Source organism: Neofelis nebulosa, chromosome 12 (genome assembly GCF_028018385.1).
Source record: "Neofelis nebulosa isolate mNeoNeb1 chromosome 12, mNeoNeb1.pri, whole genome shotgun sequence".
Taxonomy (NCBI): Eukaryota; Metazoa; Chordata; class Mammalia; order Carnivora; family Felidae; genus Neofelis; species Neofelis nebulosa.
The window spans coordinates 12,622,950-12,644,752 of record NC_080793.1 but is presented as its reverse complement, the minus strand read 5'-3'; the positions used below and the strand labels follow the sequence as shown (position 1 = coordinate 12,644,752).

Genomic DNA, 21,803 nt, shown 5'->3' with positions numbered 1-21,803 from the left:
CATTAATATAAATGAAGTTATTAATAATTAAGAGAACACTAATAGCTAGCCATATTTAAACTATTCATCTAGTGACAACATAATATATATGGCCAACTTAAAGTGAAAAAGGGAAGGGTGCCTGGGTGGCTCAGTTGGTTGACTGCCCGGCTCTTGATTTCGGCTCAGGTCATGATCTCACAGTTTGTGGGATTGAGCCCCGTGTCAGGCTCTGCACAGACAGTGAGGAGACTTCTTGGGACCCTCTCTCTTTCTCTCTCTCTCTCTGCCCCTCCCCTGCTCATGTTCTCTCTCTCAAAATAAATAAACATGAAAAATAAATTTTCAAAAAAAAAATAAAAACGGAATAAATTATTAAAATACACACAAAGTGGATGACTCTCAAAGTCATTCTGTTTGGTGAAAAAATCATCTCACAAGGGAACACCAGAAGATTCCATTCTGACAATCCACAAAAAGCAAAATTACACAATGGAGAACTATTGCCAGGATTTAGAGACAGGTGGAGGAGTTGACTACAAAGGGGCATCATAAGGGAGTTTTTAGGGATGATGGAATGTTCTGTAACCTGATTGCAGTGGTGGTTGCACAAATTTACATGAATTAAAATTCATGGACATGTAGACCAAAAACAAAGGTCAGTTTTACTACATGTTAACTAGAAAATAAAATAAATTTTAAAAAGGAAAGAAAGAATAGAATGAATATCTTTGGTAAGTTGGGATTTTTTTCTTTAATGTTTATTTTTTAGAGAGAGACCGAGCACAGCTGGGGGAGGAACAGAGAGAGGGAGACACAGAATCTGAAGCAGGGGCCAGGCCCCAAGCTGTCAGCATAGAGCCCAAAGTGGGGCTTGAACTCACAAACTATGAGATCATGGCCTGGGTTGAAGTCAGATGTTTAACTGACTAAGCCACCCAGGTGCCCCAAAATTGGAATTTCTAAAAGAAACTTTTCAGAGTTTCATGCCAATGGTATAATTTCACTGGTCATAAAATTATTAAATACAACTCTGTTAAATAAAATTGAGAAACCTGGGCCCAATTAATCACTTCTAAATTATGTATACTAACAAGTCATGGAAACATCATTTTAAGATTAGCCCACGTACAAGGAAATTCCGCTACTCCCAAGTGAATTTGAAGTGTGTTCCCTTACAGTTTAAAACAAGTACCTTGGTACTTAAAGAATCCAACAGTAGTTTGTATATATATATATATATATATATATATATATATATATATATATATACACACACACATATATATGTATATATGTATATACATATGTGTGTATATATATATATATATATACACACATATACATATATATATATATATATATTTCACTAGTTCTACAAAGAACTAATAATGGATCATAGCGGTTTTTTTTAAGTTATTTTCTCTTCCTGTTATCCTAATTCCTAAAAATTATTATATGGTTGGGATTTTACATTTGTATCATTTATCTAGAGACTCAAAATCAGAACCTAGAAATACTGCTGGATCCTCTGTCACTGGAATCAAGAATATTTAAGACAGGAACATTATTTCTCTAGTTATACCACTGGGACTTACATATAATACATGAGATAAGACAGCATCCCATTAGCTTTATCATGTCTCCCACACTTTGGAACTGTTAGTAGAAGTTCAGAAAGAATAACACGTGTAGGCAGACCAAAATTAAGACCCAAAGATGGGGGAGGAGGGGAATGCAGTATAACTATACTGCTGCATTTCTAGAGAAAAACTTGCCTAACAGAACGATACAAGGCTTACATAGCAAGGTGTGGTTCTAATTATAGTAGATTTTGCCTTTTGAGATCATGCCTGGGTAGTTTTTCACTACTACTTCTGCCATGGACAGAGGTTAAGTGCTTTTTGAGGGCAGATTTGTGTTTGAAATCCATGTCACAACAGTGGCATTTGTATGGGCGATCTCCACTGTGTATGTTCAAGTGGTCCTGAAGTGTGCTTTTGGCAGTAAAGGTCTTCAAGCACACAGTGCACTGAAAGGGCCGTATGCCCATGTGCCCTCGAATGTGCCGGTTGAGATTTTTCTTCTGTGTAAATGTTTTCCCGCACTGTAAGCACAAGAACAGTTTATGCATCTTAAGGTGGCGCAGATAGTTTTCAACGTGAAGAAATCCTCGGGGACACCTGGGGCACTGGTGCCTCAGTGAATAAGCATCCTCCAGGTTCTGAATCTCATTCACTGTACCATGACTTCCTTCAGTATTCTCACAGAATAAGCTCTGATCTTGATTCCCAGGAACTTCTGCCACTCTGCTCTCAACTGTAGAATTGATCAGTGAATGCTGTGTTTCAGAGAAATACATGGTTGCTTTTGAAGAGGTACAAGGCTGTGAAAACTGCTCATTTTCTACACCGGCAGTACTGATAGATTCCACATGGAGGATACAAATTTCATTATCTTTAAAACCAATATCTACTGAAGACAGCTCTGGTGACTTCATTTCCTTCCTCTCTGATGTCAACTCTGCTGTAGACTGTAAAACATTGCTTTCTTCTTCTTTTACATGAAAATCTACGTTTATGGGACTGTCTTCTGAAATTTCAATTATCTCACAGTCTTTATCTGAATTTTCTTCTTCATTTTTAACATCTGGATCAGAGGACTGACACAGGTCAGTATGCTGATTGTTATTTTTCATAGAAAGATCAATTTCCAGATACTTTGACAAAGCTTCTGTGCACTTTTCCACAATGTGAACCATCTGCAGGTAACTAGCAGCAGTCAAATATTTCAAAAGCTCTTTCCTTTTAACTTCAAGTGCTCCTGTATAGCAAGACAGCAACAGTTTTCTGCCAACTTCTGCACTCTGCAAGATGGTGATTCTGACATGTTTTGACTGCGTAAGTAAAAACTGATCTCTCATGAAAGTGGAGCAAGCAGCTAAAATCACCTTGTGCCCCTGGAACTCGGTGTCATTAATATAAATTGACACATCACAAAATAAATTCTGCTGTCTCAAGAGATTCATTTTCTGCAAGACTACATCTCCTTGCTGTTCAAACTGGAAATGCAGGACATCGGATTCAGCAGCCATGGTCACAATCTAAGCAAAATAAAACACAAACATTGATGTAAAGATAGGAAATGCTTTCCTACACTGTGATGGTAAAAACAAACACAAATCCCAAACCTGAATTGGGTAAAAGAAGACTCAAATTCTAATCTGAGTACGAAGAGCGAAACCCTATGCCACGGTCTCACAACCCAGAAAATTGGAACGCATTTCTCTATGATCTCTTAACACACTTTTCATATTTTTGTTTCAGTACTTATTATACGGAGTTGTACTTAACAGTTTCTGTTTTTCTTCTTGGCTAAATTTTATCTATATTGTGGTCCAGGACACTGTTAATACCTACGAGTGAGAGGACTTAACATAGTCTCCCACATTAGAAACCTTAATGTAATCTCCAAGCTTCCTATTCCCCGTCAGTACTGCAGGTCCTCATTCTGTTCCCCGGGGGACCACTGCAAGGTCTTTCAACAGGTCTCCTTGATACCACACTCTCCCATATTCCCAGCCTCCTCAGTGCCACCAGAACTAACATCTTTTAAATTTTTTTTTTTTTTTTTTTTTTTTTTTTTTACTCTCTTCTACTTTAAATTCTCCATTGTTCTCCTCTACCTCCAGAACAGCCTACTCTTTTTAGCAGATAAAAGATCATTCACGATTTGGTCCTAACCATCTTTAAGGCGTTATCTTTTCTCGATTTTTCATCTGAGCTCCTTCCATATTGAGATTTTCACCACTGCCCAGACAAGAAGACCCGAATACACTTTTGCACATGTTATGTTTGCGCTTCCAGGTCCTCTTTTCAGCTAGTGATGTGGCTCCTTTAAGCCCCCAAATCACTTAAGACCGCTGTTGACTCCTCCTTCGGTCTCCCCAACAGTCAGTTCCTCCGAAAAGCACCACGAAAAGGTGCCTGGTTCATCTCAGTTCCCGCAGCGAACGCAGGGGCCGGCACAGAACAGGCGCTGCTCAGGGAACATCTGTTGAACCGACCCGGACCCCAGCTGGCCTGGAAGATCCTGCAGCTCGCCACACACGGGTTCTTCCCGAGCTAAGCCCGCCAAGACCGTAGGCCCTGTCGCCCAAAGGGTTGTAGCACCAGTCCAACCTCCCCGCCCGCGCTTAGGGGCCTTCCTCCTCCACCTCGCCCTCTTCAGGCTTCCCCACCGGCCCGGCCCGATCGCGCTAACTCACCGACTCAGAGAGCCAGAAAGCAGCTTTCCGCAGCAGCGGCGGCCTAGGCCGGAAGGTGGACTTAGCCTGGGAGGAAACACATCCGGTGTCAACTAGCTCCGCTCCTCACTGGGGTGGGCTGGCGTCCCGGAAGGACATCCTGAGACAGTCTCCCTTCCTCACTCCCCCCGCTCCTGGAATGACAGAGAGGCACCCGAATTCCGGCAAATCCCATCTCTCCTGCCCCAGTTTCGGCACGCGAGCCGTTCCCCTTCGTGAGTTCTCCCCAACGTCCGAATCGCAGACGGGTTGTGAACTGGGGTACAGCGCACCTATTCGGAATACCCTGCGCCGGAACCGCTGGGAGGCCCTCCTGGGCTGTTACGGGCCGGGCCGGGTTTTCCTCACTCGGCCTTCTACAATTTCAAAGGTGGCAGAGGAGAGGAGACTGCCATGGGGATCAACATTCGAGATTGCCCAGCTAATGACTATCAGGATCTGACTCCCACCTCTGGGTCTCACTTTACCAATCCTTCGCGTGTCCCCGTTCCCCACCCACCAGTTCTGGTCGAACCTCCAGGCCTTGTATCTTAACTCTTGGGGCTGCTTCCTCCCATGTGCCCTATCCATCCTCCTCCCTATCATCCTTCAAAATCCTGTTCATAAATCACGTCATCCCTGAAGCCATCCTGAACTGCCCTTGAATTACCTGGCTCCCCGTTGGGAGCCTGTAAACCCTTTGGCTGCCTTCATTATTGCAATTATCATACCTGTAATGAAATCTGTGACCCATCTGATCGGAGGTATTTAGGACAGTGATTTATGATCTCCGCATTCCCGAAATCTGGCACTGAGTAGGCATCAGGTATTTGCCAAATGAAGTTATGTCTGAACCAATTCTGAAAAGCAGCAGCTCTACCCTTCAGTCAACAGGTTCTCCTGGAAGTAACCGACCCAACTAAAATTTCTGGTTAACCAGATTTGCTTCCGAGGCCAAGCTCAGCGTGCTTGATTAATAAACAATAGGAGTGAAGAAAGCATTTCTTTTTCAAATTCAGGCAATTGAAAAGGAAGGCAGGAGGGAGAGAAAAAAGAAACCACTGACACCACAGATTCAATTGTCACACTTTTATTAAGGAAACTTCCCCATAATAAGTGAAGAGGTAGTTCATAGTATGTCTAACATACAACAGACTTAGAACAGCTATTCACCAGCTGAAATAAAATATTCTGGTTTGTTTGTTTAGGACAATCTTTTAGAAGTGGTGACTCTGGTCACCATTTATAGATCTTCTAATAAAGAAACTAAAACAAAACCACATCTGATTTACTTCAGAGCCACTTCAGTTTGGAGTTTGTCTTTAAAATTAAATAAATAAATAATGGTGACACGGTAATTTTTTAAAAACCAAGTTATGGTAAAGAGAGTCCTTTTTAGTTATCTTGGGGATCCATAAAATACAAATGCAGAATGACTAAGGTTTTAGAAAACCTTTCTTCTCTATAAGAATATGACTAGTTTTGAAAGTCATCTTCCCTTATAAAATGTATTTGATATCAGTAACTTGACCACTTTGAAATACAATCTAAGAAACATGTATAAAGAAGGAGAAAAGTCAAGTCCCACCAAAATTAAGAAAATGTCTCACAGAAACAAAACACCTCTCCAGCCAAGAAATGGAGGAGACTGTAAATCACTTCAGTGGTTTGCAGTTGCAAAAGGTGAGAACCAGTTTTACTGATTAAAAAACCCCATCAAGATGCTGATTTTAAGTGATCAAAGAAAGCAAGGCATTTTCTTTATTATTCCCAGTATAAAATCACCTTCTCTAAGACCACATGAGACCATATGAGACCACATGAGACCATAAGCTCTGTGAGGGCAGGGACCTTAGCAATCTTACCTTCAATATCCTCAGTATCTAGCATAGTGCCTGGCAACAAAGGTACCCAATAAATGTTTCTCAAATGACTCAATGAACCCAGAAATAGTCTCCAACCAAAGAGACCAATCATATTGAACTCATGTCTTTTAGTCTTCAAACCAGTAACAAAAACAGGACATGAATGTAAGTGAAGGAAGCACTCCAACTTCCTATTTCCCTATGATGAAATGATGTTCAGAGAAACACTGGTTAACATTAATGTCTCACTGTTGCATAGAACTGGTACTCTTTGGCTGGATCATATAAAAATCAGAATGCTAGGTAGCATCATTAAACCATAAAATGAGTGACTTTGGGCATAAGATACCTATTAGTCTTATCACTCAATTTTATTCTCATTTTAAGGATTTTAACAAAAGGTAGAAATTATACCTCAAATCAGATTCACATGTAAATGCATCAAATTATAACAGCTTGCAGAATTCCCTGTGACTATTCAAGTTAAACTCAAGTTTTGGTTTATCTGTACATGCATTCTCATAGCTCAAAAGTAAAAACAAAAGCCCAATGGAAACTAAATAAACACTGCTTCCAGACAAAATCAGATTCACATTTGTTTCCTTCTCACATTATTCTTACTTGTCTTTTTTCTCCCTGACCACCACCTAGCAAATCAATCACTTGCTTGAGCAGAAGAATGTAATATTCATTCTAACAAAAAAAAATAATTAACAAAAATACATCCTTCCTGTGATGTTTTGTTTGTAAAACCTGGGCTGTCTCAAAAAGCCAACAGGGATTCCAAAAAGTGAAGCACAAACTAGGAGCTTTTTGCTGATAATAATACCTTTGATCATGTACTAAATCTTTTTAAGCTAAGAGATAGGGAGAAATAAGGAGAGATTAGCTCATATTTTTAGTCACTTCTCTACTTTGGCCAACCTTGGCCAGGCCACCTCTTTGGGCTTTGGATACCCCAGCTTAAATAAAAGAGGTGGAGTATATGACCGCTTAAAGATTCTCTAAGGGACCCTAAGACTCCTATTACCTAAATCTAATTCATGAGTCAAAAACTACTAAGACTCAAAATTTTCTTTCTGAACTATAACATGTGCTTTCGGAAAAACAATTGTGTCTTTCCATATTGGAAGATCAATTCTGCATTAGTGATCTATCAAACATGGCAAGGTGGGACTATGTACCGTTTTAGGACTATCTGAATGCAAAAAACCCAATTGCTCCTTCTGTGATCCACTTTTTTCATCCATCTTAGAAACTAGTGTACATGAAGAAATGAAGATACAGAGATTATTACAGTACAACAGACAAAACTCTGAAGGCCAAACTCACCTTTCGGAAGGCTAACCTCTAAAACAATCCAGAGACTGACTCCCAAATAGCCTCTTTTGAGAGAGACCATTATACTTTAGCACATTTGCAGTGTGCCTGGGGCAATCCTGATTTGAAAAGCATCAACAAGTACGATACACATTAATTATAAGCATTTGGCTTCTTTTCGGGAAGACCTCCCATGTAAGTGCTATTGTAAATTGTACTTCTATCCTTTGTTAATTATGCTTCTCATGCTAACTATTTGTCTGTAGGTGTTGCCGAAAACATTGTACTCTGGTCTATGTGAACAACACAGTGACATGAAGTTGGGCTATAATACTGTTGAAAAGAGTACAGAACGACCCAAAATACTTCATAGCCAGCTCCAAGACAAGTACAAATGGTAGGAGGCAGATTCATTATCAATAGGCAATTAACAATAGGCAGCCAGAAGTTTTATCACATATTCAGGCCAAGAGCAATATCCTCTTATGTCTCAGCCTGTTTTCTGCCAAAGAAAAATACTATTCACTTCTCTTAGCACAGCATCTATTAGTGGACCATAGGTGATGTTATTAACTCACTGGTACCCTCAGGATGTGCCCAGTGAAAAGCCTAAAATAGTGTCGGTCTAAAACAAAGGTCAATGTTAGGTAGACAAACGGAATACTCCTTGGAAAAGTAAAACAGACATCGCAGGATAAATAATTCAAAACACGAAATGGGAGAGGGCAAAAGGAAGGCAAGACCACTCCAAGTGGTAAGTTGCCTGGTCTGTTAGTGCTTTGACTCACCCCTACAACCTGCACAGAGGCTTTGGAGAAGTCAAACTAGCAAAATCACTCCTAAAAAGATTCAAGACTATTGCCATGTTTTCAGTCAGTTCTAAGTTGTGAGCATAAAGCCCCTACTCAATTCACACAAGTACTATCGTTTCTTAAGTTCAAGACAGCTTGGGCCAGTTTACCTGCATCCAGGACCTGTGTTGCATCAGGCTGTGGCTGACACCCTTTAGAGTCTGAGACTGTTGTACATGCAAAAGAATCAAAATCCACTGTGAGGTCTTGCACATTTCTTTCATTGGCATTATCAAAACTGTTTTTGCCATGCAGCTGTTTAAGATGTTTCCTCAAAACTGGCTTATGTGCAAAAACCATGTCACAATAGTTACACTTATGGGGCTTATCTCCACTGTGAAGGTTAAGATGATCCTGTAAGGAACACTTCTGAGAAAAGGTTTTCCCACAGATCTTACACTGGAAAGGTTTAATGCCGGCATGCACACGCATGTGTCGATGAAGGTTGCCTTTCTGAGTAAAAGTCTTGCCGCAGAGTAGACACATAAAGAGTTTGTGCATTTTTAAATGGTTGGCGTAGTTCTCCAGGTGACGAAACACCCTGGTACACTTTGGGCACTGGTGATGCCACTGTAGGCCTTTGTCTACACCTCGAATATTAGGCCCAAAGACATCTTTTGAGGCCATGATGATATTATCACTGCCTGCGTAAGAGAGGGCATAATTGTGGAGATGGTTTTGTTCTATTTCACTTACTCTGTTTTCCACAGTTGAATTTATCAGGGAATGCTGGGGCTCTGATGAATGTAAAGCAGTGGGTTCAGAAGAAATAAACTGGTTCTGATCTTTTTTACTTCTAACCTCAGATACATCCCCAATAGATTCTACCTTAACAATCTGAATATCACTGTCCTCCATATCCATACTGTCTTCAGATGGATGAATACAAGGTGAATCCTGTTTTGGGGAGCCTCTGGCATCTCCCTGCTGTTCTTTTGACTGGGGAGAAGCACTCTGTGGTTCACATCCCTCTTTACTATCCATTGGTTGTTTTGGCTTTATAAACTTCCACAAGGCCTGTGTGCACCGTTCTACAATGTGGCTCATCTGAAGAAAACTTGCAGCAGTCAAGTAATTGACCAGTTCCATTTCAGGGAATTCCAGCACACCACTATAACAGGATAAGAGCAATTGTCTCCCCACTTCGGAACTCTGCAATATGGAGATTTTCACCTCTCTGGAATCATTCAGTAAAAACTGGTCTCTTAAGAAGGGGGAACCTGCAGCAAACACAATTTTATGCCCCTGTACCTCAATATCATCTATGAGAACTGTAACATCACAAAATTTATTCTCTTCTCTTAATTTGTTCATTTTTTGTAACATTGAATCTCCATAATTTTCAAACTTGAAGTGAAGGAGATCTGATCTTTCAGACATTTTGGCAGACCTAAAGAACAGAAATGTAAAAAGGATGAATTTAAGAAAATTCAAACAATTAAGAAACCTGGATTTTTCCTTCCAAAACCAAATTTGTGTTGTCATATCTCTTTGTATGTATCCAAATGATGTTTTCCTTGAAAGAGGAAGCTATTGTAACAGCTTTCAAAGGCTGTTAAAAATTAGTCCTTACCAACTAAGGAGTGGACTTGTATTAGTGTACATAGCTTGGCATCCATTCAACTTTTTAAGATACTTAATACAAGAACAGTGTTTGAGTTACTCCAAGAGCATTTTCTTGCTTCTCAAATCAGAATTTTATCAGGTTTTAAAAACAAACTGAAAACATCCCAGCAAGTAATAACAAAGTAACTATTTTCTTTTGCATGATACTGTGAAATCCTGCTTCTTCAAAGACAAAATGTTTTCCTTTGCTTTCTATTTTTTAAAATAATGTCTTTTTTTTTTTTAAGTTCTATTTATTTATTTTGAGAGAGAGATGGTGAGAGCACAAGTAGGGGAGGAGCAGACAAAGAGGAAGAGAGAGAATCCCAAGCAGGCTCTGTGTTGCCAGCACAGAGTCCAACGTGAGGCTTGAATTCACAAACCATGAGATTATGACCTGAGCCAAAATCAAGAGTCAGATGCTTAACCAACTGAACCACCCAGGCGCCCCTCTTTGCTTTCTATTTTAAAGAACTGCAGTGACATTGCTTGCCCCATTCCTTGGTAAATCCTCTTCTATTTAAACTGATGTGAATTTATTCATACAGGCATTTCTGCAATAAACTGAAAGTCACAAACTTAAAGGGACAATGTTTACACAGTATCAAAGGCACAGGTCTTTATCCTGTGCATTTTGGACAAATATAACTCTCAAACATTTCTTGATATAGAAAGTAAATAAAATATTTGATATAGAGAAACCAGATGAGGCACTTGGTGGGAATCTGAGTAGGAATAAAGTCGATCAAATGAATAGCTTAGAGATTTTGTTCCTTCTTTATCCCTCTTTATCTATCATTACTCATCAACTGGACTATTAGAATAGGATCATAAATGTTCCTTGGGCTCCAGCTTCTGTACCTTCTAATCCAGCTTCTATACCACATGTCAGCTTTCAAAAATGTTAGCTCTGATTATATCTAACCCCCGCCTAAAATCCTTCTGTGACTTCCCATTGTCTCCTGGATGAAGACTAACCTTTGAGTATAAACTGATGAAGTAAACCTCATAATAATTAAGGTCAACATTGGTGTAATGCATTCAACCATGGAGAAGGTGTCTTTGCCAAACTCTCTGCCTTTACGTAGCAATTCCCTTGGAGAAAGTCCCTATGTTTTGATTCCATACTCCCTAAATGATTTTCTGGTAATTTGGCTTCCCATGTGTCTCTCTACAGGGAAGAATGAATTAGCGATGCCAACAGGATAATTCCAGTCCCGCAGTCATTATAAAAAAAAGTAAACTGGCAGCCTGTTTATGCAGCAGTCTTCTGTGACATCAGGTATATCAGCTCTGCTCTTGAGAAATAATCTCAGTGCATCAATAAATTTACCTTGAATTTTGTGCATTCATCAACTCTGTAGTGGAGAATCACATGAGACAACCAGCTGTGCTTGGCCACATCTGGATCCTGAAGCCCAATCTTTACAATCTTATCTTCTACAACAGTGACTAAGCACGGCTCATAGAACATCAGCTCCTGAAGTAGAGTCCAGATCTTATTCATACTGCCTACAAACTCATAGTGCATGACAGCACTCTATTGACTGCAGCTCTTAGCACAGTTGCAGTTCTCTCTTTAGTCTACAGCACTACTCTAATTCGGACTCTTCTTCCTTCCTTCCTTCTTCCCTTCCTTCCTTCCTTGTAATCTCTACACCCAACATGGGGCTCAAACTCATGACCCTGAGAGCGAGAGTCAGACACTCTACCAATTGAGACAGCCAGCCAGGCACACTATGACTCCTTTATTTTAGTTCTTGAGGGCCATACCTAACCTCTTACACTAAAACAGTTGTCTTTACTGGACCTATCGCATAGCACTTCCAACGTTAACACTCAAAATACTTTATTAAATACAGTACCCGTTCCTTCCCCTCCAACTGCAAGCTTCATGACATTAGAGGGAAACATCTCCACCCCACTCAATGAGGCTGATGCTGGGAACCTGCATCTTCTAGGGCAAAACACTTTTTCCTTTTGCTTTAAATTCTACTTATTGTAGCCACATTACTGGCCAGAACCTCTTCTGTTCAAACTGGTGTGTATTCCCATCACCTAAATATTGTACTAAACATATAGTAGGTGCTCAGTTGGTATTTGTTGAACCTACAGGATCTGACAGCAGAAAGAAGGAAGAATTGCTGTTAGGAAGATCAGCTCAGAGTCTGTGAAAGCATTACGGCTCTGAGGCCACGAAAGCCTAGAAAGGAATGAAAGTGGGAATAAGGGGTAAAGAAAAATAGTAAAAGATATTTTGAGGAACTTGGTAAATGACTAGATCCAGAGAATGAAAAAAAAAAGGGATGTATAAAGGTTTCAAACTTAAGAGTTCAACTGAATGAAACCGTCACTGAAAGAGGTGAAATATAGGAGGGGGAACTGGTATGGCACAAGTATATTAACAAACATATACAGACATAAATGAAAACTTTTCCTTTGTATGGCATTCTGAATGTACAGGTATGAATAATTACAATAAAAATGAGAGAGGAAGGAGGCAGAGAAGCAAATGCAGCATCAGAGAAAAGATGGTGAATATCAAAAAGGAAAAAATCTAGGAGATACAAGAAACATATCAAAAAAGAAAGCAGCAAAACTGTATTATCACTGGTTAGTTTTAGCAATCACAGTATCCTAATTCAGTCATTCTGGAAACAGTGAATGCCCCAATTTATAACCAGAAGTTATAAAAATGACTGTTGTTTCAAGTGGCCAAACAAAAGGGGCATTCTTTCTTAGAGTTTAGCTTGTCCTTAGTCACCCTCAGGTCAGTATTTTTCTACACATACCCAAAAATGATCATTAATTGCTTCCATCTATAGGATGACAATACACACAGTGTTTGAGACAACTATCCTCAGAAATAACTGTTCCTTGAAACTCCAAAGATGAGGAGCTGGAGTACTTCCTATCAATCAGCCTCAAGAAACTTAACAGCGAGAGCAGCCCAACAGTTACCCAAAGAAAGTGCTGGCTTTGATTGCTCTGCTCTAGTCTCAGAATGTGAGGAAAATTGTCCTGTTTACTTTAAGTTTTCCCTAACATGTGTCAGTGCACTCTATTGGCTGTCTTTGATACACTCTTATTTCTGGGCCACGTAGTTTATCCCTTAATCAATTGCTGTTACTAGTTTCTCTTTTCAATACAATTTTAGTTATTTGAGGGCAAGGACCAACTGTTACTTGTTTTTTTAATATTTTTATTAAAAAAATTTTTCTTAAATGCTTATTTATTTTTGAGAGAGAGAGAGAGAGAGAGAGAGAGAGAGAGAGAGAGAATAGGGGAGGGGCAGAGAGGGAGACACAGAATCTGAAGCAGGCTCCAGGCTCTGAGCTGCCAGCACAGAGCCCGACGTGGGGATCGAACTCACAAACCACAAGATCATGACCTGAGCCGAAGTCCCATGCCCGCCACTGGACTGAGCCACCCAGGTGTCCCACAACTGCTACTTTTTATACAGCTCATTCAACAAGACCAGCACAATAATTAACTTTTTAATGTTCCCTATGAAATCATTATTGTACTATGGTAGAGATGCTCTTCATTATCATCTTTTCCGCTTTTGAGTGTCCTGGGGAAACTTTTTCTTGGGTTTGTTTCCAAAATGGTTTTGACAATGTAAAACTAAATTTTAAATATATATACACATATGAATATACACATACATATATATGTATGTGTATATTCATATGTGTATATACATATATATTTTTTTTACTTTTGAAAAATGTCAAAATAGAAAGGAATAACTCCGTTTCTTATAAACTGGCTTAACAACATGAGAAATAGTAGCTAATCTTTATTGAATCCTTGCTACGTCCCAGGTATAGTGCTAAGTGCTTTACCTAAATTGACCCACCTAATCCTCAAAATCTCTAAGAGGTAGGTATTATTATCATCTCCATTTTGCATATGAAGTCTTGGAGGATATAAGAAACTTGTTCAACTTATGAGAGGTGGAAAGTATTAAGTGTTAGAGCTGGAAATTGGGCCCAAGCTACGTGATGCCAAAATCCACGTATGAAACAAGACTAGCTGAAGTTTTATGAATAATGTTAACTGTGTAACTGCTCAGACTTCCCTCCTCATATCCATTCAGCTGTGCAGTTATGATTTTCATACTTTTGTGTATTCAGTTATGCTTCAATAAAAGGTTTATGTTAAAAAACAAAAGAGTACAATGTAAAGCCAAATTTGTGTCAACTCTAGAGAACTTTAATAGGAAACCATTTGGGTACGAGTCGTATTCTTGATTGCATTTTATTCCCTCAGCCTTGTTTTTTATCTTCGTTTGTCACCTATGTTATGTTATTTTCCCATCTTTTGTGTATTTATATTTGTATACTAAGTCTGAATGTCATTTGCAAATAAAAGGGACTGTAGTTAACTTCTAAGCATAGTAGTTTTTCCTAAATTTCATAAAAATCACTCACATAATTCTAGATTATAGTAGAGCTTCTAGTAACTAAAAGTAAAGAACTTATCAGGTAGAAGAGGGACTTGGTTACCACATTGTTGATTCTTTTCACAGAATGACTTCCAAATTCTCTCTCTTTATTCCAGCATTGCCACAGTTCAGGCCCTTATCATCCATTGCCTAGGTGATTGCAATTATATCTGCATACTGCCCAGTTTCTATTAGCAAGCTCTGAATGACCTATTTCTCACACATCAATGTAACAGGAGTATTCTCACTTAAGATCACTTTTTCTGGGGCGCCTGCGTGGCTCAGTTGGTTAAGCATCCAACTCTTGATTTCATTTCAGGTCATGATCCTACAGTTCATGGGTTCAAGGCCCACATCAGGCCATGCACTGACAGTGTGGGACCTGCTTGGGATTCTCAGTCTCTCTCTCCCTCTCTGCCCCTTCCCCCGCTTGCATGCACACGCACGCTGTCTCAAAATAAACATTTTTTTAAAAGATTACTTTCTCTTTGTTATATTTATACAATTCTTTCATAATTATCTCCATAACAAATATGCCAACTGATCTGAAAATTCCTGTTCAAACAGGAGTAACCAAAAAGGATCAATGGATATTCTAAGTTGGACAATGTTTACTGCTGTGCTACAGGCAATGAGAAAATATCCAAGTTTCTTATTTCATTTTTAAAAAAATATTTATTTCTTTTTGACTGAGAGAGAGAGCGAGCATGAGCGGGGAAGGGGCAGAAAGAGAAGTGGACAGAATATCTGAAAGGGTCTCTGTGCTGACAGCAGCAAGCCTGATGAAGGGCTCAAACTCATGACCCGAGTCAAAGTCAGAGGTTCAACCGACTGAGCCACCCAAGCACTCCAACCAAGTTTCTTATTTCAAATGCCTCTAATAACGACTTACAAGGAAAACTTTTCTATTCCATATAATAAACTCCCAAGCTGTAGGTCAGTCTCTTTTCTCATCTACCTCATGAAAGTACCCTTATCTTTCAACTTAGCACTCATAACTACGTGGAAATTTTTCTTTGTCTCTCATTAACACCATACTTCATTTTCAAAAAGGTTACATTATATTACAGCCTTTATCTCTGTAAGCCTCAATCTTTTTCTTCTTATGGGTAACTTTTATGGCACTACATTCTCCCAAATTCTCAATCTTTTATTTTGTTTTTACTTTTAATTTTAAGTAATATACACAGAAATACATCTTCCTTGGAAAAAAAAAATTTAACTTTATTTTGAGAACGATAGAGGGTGCATATGTGTGCTAGCAGGAGAGGGGCGGAGAGAGAGAAAGAGAGAATCCCAAACAGGCTCTGCACTGTCAGCGTGGAGCCAGACGCAGGGCTTGAACTCACGATTTGTGAGATCATAACCTGAGCCGAAATCAAGAGTCACATGCTTAACTCACTGAGCCACCCAGGCGCCCTTACATTCTCTAAAAAAAAAATCTCAAAATCCCCATCCTCATGACCACCCTTAACCAAACTTAACTTTACCTCAAGCTACTCAAAAGTACCTGCCCTAGGCCACTATTCTATCATATGAAATGTATGATGCCTAAACTCCTGCACTGTCTAAAACCCAGCAAATCAAAAATAACATAACAGTGGACATGAAGGAGGTGGTATGCTATTACTCTAATAGATCGAGATAGAAATAATGAGGGCCTGAACATTGACAACAATCATATGGATACAGAGAGGAAACAGATTTGAGAGATATTTCAAAGAACTGATGGACTGCTGACCAAGGTGGGGTTCAAGAAAGGATAGTTTAAGATGACTCCAAGACATTAGACTTGAATGACTGGATTAATTTGGCAGATTGCCACTCAATAAGCTAGGGAATATTAGAGGGGATGAAAATGGGTCTGGTCTTAAAATGTTTAGCCAGAGAATCCTACATGACATAATGGGGAAGATCCATTACCTCGCTAGACATGGGTGCGAAGCTGAAGAGGAGACCCAATTATACATAGTAAGTGATCAATGAAAGTATGGCATAAGTTGACTTAATTGTGAAAGACACTGACCTAAAATGGCACTGACTTGAATAGGATCTAAGACAGAAAAAGAGAAATAAAAATCAAATATATAATACAAACATAAGCCCATTACTTACCTGCTCAATTCGGATCTCCTTCCAAGCCTCTCAATTTTTTTATCAATGAATCTATCTTTGCCTAAATTTTTCCCATTCCTGTCAGCCCATATTCAGTCACTGCTTAGTGCAGTGGATTAAACTATGGTTTCTGAAGCCATATTTCCTAGGATCAAAACCCTCTTCAACCACTTTACTAGTTGTGTGATCCTGGGCAAGTTAATTAAGCACTTCTGTGCTTCAGTTTTCCCAACTGTCAAATAGTAATATTACTTCATAGGGTTGTTGTGGTAAATTAAAAATTAGGTTAATGTTTTTTTTCAACTTTTTTTTTTTTTTTTTTTTTTTTTTTGGGACAGAGAGAGACAGAGCATGAACGGGGGAGGGGCAGAGAGAGAGGGAGACACAGAATCGGAAACAGGCTCCAGGCTCCGAGCCATCTGCCCAGAGCCTGACGCGGGGCTCGAACTCACGGACCGCGAGATCGTGACCTGGCTGAAGTCGGACGCTTAACCGACTGCGCCACCCAGGCGCCCCTAGGTTAATGTTTTAAAGAGCTTAGAACAGTGTCTGGAATGTGCTTGATAAGCATTCGTTAGGTGAATAAACAAATAAAGCCTGTCAACTTTCTTTGTGAAATCCTTCACATGTGGTCTTTTCTCATTCTCATTTAACACCAAACCAGCTGAGGTCCTCATTATTTCATATATCACCACCTCATCACTCTACTAAAATTGTTTTTTAAAAGGTCTCTAACAATCTCTCTCTTTTTTTAAGTAATCTCTATGCCCAACCTGGGGCTCGAACTCTTGACCCCAAGATCAACAGCCAAATGCTCTATGGACAGAGCCAGTCAGGCGCCCCACTAATGATCTCTAACTAAAGAAATGCAATCTTTTTTTTTTCTTTCCTCATTCCCCAAATGCTCTGCATGCATTGTCCCGTGCACCTTCCTCAAAATTTTCTTCTCTTGATTCTGGATCTTCTTGGACCCTGCACTTTTATACATTATCCCCTACCTCTGTTTTTGCTGTCCCACCAATTCCTCTTTCTGCTTCATAAATGCACCCATTCTCCCCAAATATTCCCATCTTTCTCACTACTTACTTCCTGATGCCAAATATTACCACAGCTTCTACTTTGATACCAATAACTCAAACTTTTACCTCTAGCTACAACACTGGTGTTGAGCTGCGGATTTTCATCTCCAGCTCTTTACTGGAGAGTTTTATGTGGCTATTCTATTATACCTTTAATTCAATATATCCAAAAAATAAATTTGCACTCTACACTGATTATGGTTTTGTTGCTGATAACGGCATCAACATTCTCCAAATACCAAAGGCCTAAAACCTAGGAATCAGCTTTGCTATCTCTTTACCCCTCAACATCCAATTTATTACGGAGTCTTCACATCATTCACTCCAGCATACTTCCCTTCTTTCCAGTTATACTGTCATAACTCCATTTCAGGACTTCATTAGCTTTCACTAGGCTTATCCCATTACTGCTTCAAAAGAATTTCCAATAAGAATACCCAGACATTAGCTGAAGAATCCATAATCAGCTTATACGTTCCTTTTCTATAGACTGACTTCTAGAACAACGTGGCTTTCTACAAAGAAAATCTGACTGTATAAGTCTCCTGCTTAAACCTCCTTAAAAACTACCCATCTCTTTTAGGGTTAAACCTTTCACTATCTGGACCTCAGCCTACTTGCCCAGCCTCTTATCTCATCCTATGCACAAGAGCCCCCTATTTCCTCCTCTTCACACACAATTTACCCTCAGTCATTCCTTCACAGCCTTGCAAACTGTTCCTTCTGCCTGAAAAGCTCTTCTCCACTTTATCCTCCCCATTTAGACGTCAATTTCATTCTTCAGCTTTCCTAGCAACTGCCCCTTAAGCAGTTCACACATATACGACTGATATATATATCGCAAGAGTAATTATTTGTTTATATCTGGCTCCCAAACTTGACCCTGGAAAACTGGAAGGGTATCTTACGAAGCCCCCGTGCCTGGCATAGAGTCAGTAATAGAAAAGGTGCTGTGGCCAGTGGCCGATTTGGGGGAAACCCCGGCAAAAGTGTAACCTAGGTCAGCACGCATAGTGAGTCTAGCGGGCTGGCACTGCGGCCTTGCCAGCGCCTCAGCTCTGGCACTTCTTACAAGATGCCAGAGTCAGGCGTCCAAGCCAACTGCTGGGCCCTGGGCTGGGGTCCCAGGAAGAGGTCCCTAGGGCATAGTTAGGCTCCCCACTCCAGGCGCGGGGAAGGGAAAGGGGCGGGGCACAGCATGGGCCGGGTCAAGGGTTCCTTAAGTTTCCCCGGGCCTAGGCCAGCTCCTCGACCCCATCCCAGAGCAGGTCCCAGCCAATCTAGGGCCCCAAGGGGGCTCCCTCTTGAGAGACCCCGTACCCCTGACCGGCGCTCCAGCCGCCTCCGCACTTACAGACCCAGGAGAAGGCCACCGTCAGGATCCGGCACCGCCAGGAGCTCCGGCCCCTCGGGGCTCCGGGAAGGGGGAGGGGCAGGGAACCCGAGCCAAAGGGGGACCCAACGGAACCGGAAGGGCAGCCCTCGCCGGACAAAACAACTTCCAGGTCCCATGGTCCTCTCCACCAATCGGAAGGCTCGGAGGGCCACTGGCCCGGGAGAGGGACTTAGCGCGTGGAGGACCGGGTGCGGAGGACCGGGTGCGGAGGACCGGGTGCGGAGGACCGGGTGCGGAGGACCGGGTGCGGAGGACCGGGTGCGGAGGACCGGGTGCGGAGGACCGGAAGAGTTCTGCTACGAGGGTCTCACCCACGACACGGTGGCTGGCTGCGTTTTCGCGTCCGGGTCTCAACCCCTGGGTGCTTCGCCCCTTTGCAGCGGCTCCTCCACCTGCTGCCCGCAGAGGCTTGAAGGGCGCCTCCGCACTTAAGCCTTGGTAAGGCCCTCCCGACTAGGGATGTGGACTCGCCGCGCTGGGGCCGTGAAAGTAAAAGGTGGTGTACTCCCCTTGCTTTTGGATGTTGGTGATTCCCAGAGGTTTCTTTCATTCTCTAGCCTTCCGTTGCCTACATCGAGGTCTAGACTGATCTCTTAAGCCCCAGGGCCAACTTGCCCAGAAGACATCTCCAAGTGGTTGTCCCAATCTTAATGTGTCTTTTAATTATCTCAAGTTCGTATGCTGACCTGCTTCTTAGCGCCTGTAGTCCTTATGTTGGTAAACGGCATCATCCACGCAGCTTGCAGACCAGAAAACTTTAGTATCGTTCTAGAGTTCTGTTCTTTTTCCTTTCCAATCCAATTGCTCACTAGGCTCTTTTTTTTTTTTTTTTTTTTTTTTTTTTTTTGGTACGAGGAGGGTGGGGGAGATTATTGTGATAAAACATATACTTATTTGTTTTTAAATGTTTACTTATTTATTTTTGGGAGGGAGGGGGAGAGAGACAGAGACAGACAGAGACAGAGACAGAGAGAGAGAGAGATTCCCAAGCAGGCCCGATGTGGAGCTTGAACTCACAAACGGTGAGTTCGTGACCTGAGCCAAAATCTGGAGTCAGACGCTTAACTGACTGAGCCAGCCAGTTGTCCTAAAACATAGTATTTATAATTTTAAGCAGTTTATAATTTTGTAAGTGTAAAGTTTGGTGGTATTGAGTACATTCACAATGTTATGTAACAGTCACCACAGCTGTACCCAACTTCATTCTTTTGTATGTGGATAACATTTTTCCAGCACCAGTTCTTGAAAAGACTTTCCTTTACCATTTCAATGGTCTTGGCACCGTTGACTATGTATGTGAGGGTTTATTTCTGGCTCTCTGTCCTGCCACTTTTGAAGCAAGAAAGTGAGTCCCCAAACTTTATGCTTTTTCATGATTGTTTTGACCCATTGAAACTCCCATGTAAATTTAAGGATGACCTTTTACATTTCTGAGAAAAAGGATGTTGTAATTTTGATTGTATTGGATCTGTAGATCACTTTGGGTGACATTGCCATTTTAACGTCTTCATACCTATGAATACAGAATGTCTTTCGAGGTACTTAGGTATTCATTAATTTCACAGCAATGTTTTCAAGCTTAAAGGGTACTTAATTCTTCTTGATAATACTGTAAATGGAATTGCCTTCTTAACTTCGTTTTCATATTGTTCATAGCTGGTAGGTAGTAATAACTGATTTTTTTTTTAGTTTATTTATTTTGAGAGAGAGAGAGAGAGAGAGAGGCAAGCAGAGGGAGATTCCCAAACAGGCTCTGAGCTGTCAGTACAGAGCCCAGCATCGGACTCCATGTCACAAACGGTGAGATCACGACCTGACCAGAAAACAAGAGTAGGACACTTAACTGACTGAGCCACCCAGACACCCTGAAACAACTGTTTTTGTGTGTTATTGTTATATCCAGCAAGATTGCTGAATTTGTTTTTGCTTTGGTAGCTTTCTTGTGGGTTCTTCTAGATTTCCTCTCTCTATAATCATGTTGTCTTTCAATAGAGATAGTTTTACCTCTTTCTCTCCATTTGCCTTTTATTTCTCTTTCTTGAGAAAGAAAGAGAATAGTTATAATAGTTCTGGCTGGAATTTGTACAGTGTTGAATAGCTGCAGCAAAAGGAGGCATCTTTGACTTGCTCCTCATCTTACAGGGGTAGTTAAATTATTGAGTATGAAGTTAAATGTGGGTTTTTTCCACAAATACCTTTATCATGTAGAGAAATTTTCTCTACTTTTCTGAGAGATCTTACTATGAAAAGCATTGTATTCTGTCAAATGTCTTTTCTTCATCCACTAAGATGATCATGTGTTTTTTTCCCTTTGTTTTATTAATGTGATATATTACATTGATTGATTTTATGTCAAACCACTCTGCATTCCTGGAATAAATCCCACTTGGACATGGTGAGTAATCCTTTTAATATGTTGTTGGATTTGATTGTCTTACATGTTATTGAGGATTTTAGCATCTATATTCATGGGAGATATCAGTCTCTAACTTACTTATGATGCATTTATCTGGCTTTGGTATCAGGTTAATGAAGGTCTCGTAGAATGAGTTAGGAAATATTTCTGCTTTAATTTTTTTGGTAAGAATTTGAGGAGGATTGGTGTTACTCATTAAATGTTTGGTACATTTCACTGGTGAAGTCATATGGTACAGGACTGTTCTTTGTTCCGAGGTTTTTGATTACTCATTCAATCTGTTATAATTGTGTTGAGTTTTCTATTTCTTCTTGAATCAGTTTAGATAATTTATGTGTTTCAAGGAACTTGCCTATTTTCTAGGTTTTTTGGCATACAATTGTTCATAGCATTCTTTTATAATCCTTTTTATTTCTGAAATGTCATAAGTAATATCCTCACT

General features: G+C 40.4%; 3 protein-coding genes across 8 annotated transcripts in view; 1 reads left to right on the top strand and 2 right to left on the bottom strand.

The window, feature by feature from the left end:
* Nucleotides 1–1,309: 1,309 nt before the first annotated feature.
* ZBTB6 (zinc finger and BTB domain containing 6) lies at nt 1,310–19,012 on the bottom strand. 3 transcript variants are annotated; one of them, XM_058694223.1, is made up of 3 exons: nt 18,904–19,012; nt 4,247–4,419; nt 1,310–3,082 (listed from the first exon to the last, which is right to left on the bottom strand). In XM_058694223.1, exon 3 carries the CDS (start codon nt 3,071–3,073, stop codon nt 1,802–1,804), a length of 1,272 nt encoding a protein of 423 aa, XP_058550206.1. In that variant the 5' UTR covers nt 3,074–3,082; nt 4,247–4,419; nt 18,904–19,012; the 3' UTR covers nt 1,310–1,801. The 3 variants fall into 3 exon arrangements, with proteins under 3 accessions (XP_058550206.1, XP_058550207.1, XP_058550205.1); XM_058694224.1 differs by lacking the exon at nt 4,247–4,419 and having other exon boundaries at nt 18,904–18,995; XM_058694222.1 differs by lacking the exons at nt 4,247–4,419; nt 18,904–19,012 and adding an exon at nt 3,723–4,226.
* On the bottom strand, nt 5,339–19,007 carry ZBTB26 (zinc finger and BTB domain containing 26). Of its 3 annotated transcripts, none has more exons than XM_058694219.1 (2): nt 18,908–19,007; nt 5,339–9,690 (listed from the first exon to the last, which is right to left on the bottom strand). In XM_058694219.1, exon 2 carries the CDS (start codon nt 9,678–9,680, stop codon nt 8,355–8,357), a length of 1,326 nt encoding a protein of 441 aa, XP_058550202.1. In that variant the 5' UTR covers nt 9,681–9,690; nt 18,908–19,007; the 3' UTR covers nt 5,339–8,354. The 3 variants fall into 3 exon arrangements, with proteins under 3 accessions (XP_058550202.1, XP_058550204.1, XP_058550203.1); XM_058694221.1 differs by having other exon boundaries at nt 18,904–18,995; XM_058694220.1 differs by having other exon boundaries at nt 18,870–18,954.
* A 155-nt stretch (nt 19,013–19,167) lies between the features above and the next one.
* The window catches only part of RABGAP1 (RAB GTPase activating protein 1), a 181,158-nt gene continuing 178,522 nt past the window's right edge, over nt 19,168–21,803 (top strand). Inside the window, exon 1 of one of the 2 annotated variants that reach the window (XR_009251422.1) lies at nt 19,168–19,383. The gene's annotated coding sequence lies outside the window, so the exon portion shown is untranslated. The remainder of the gene's footprint in view (nt 19,384–21,803) is intronic. The other variant, XM_058694213.1, reaches the window with a different exon arrangement.

Excerpts from the sequence above, each read along its gene's own strand:
- ZBTB26 (XM_058694219.1), bottom strand. The coding sequence starts at position 9,680 with ATGTCTGAAAGATCAGATCTCCTTCACTTCAAGTTTGAAAATTATGGA.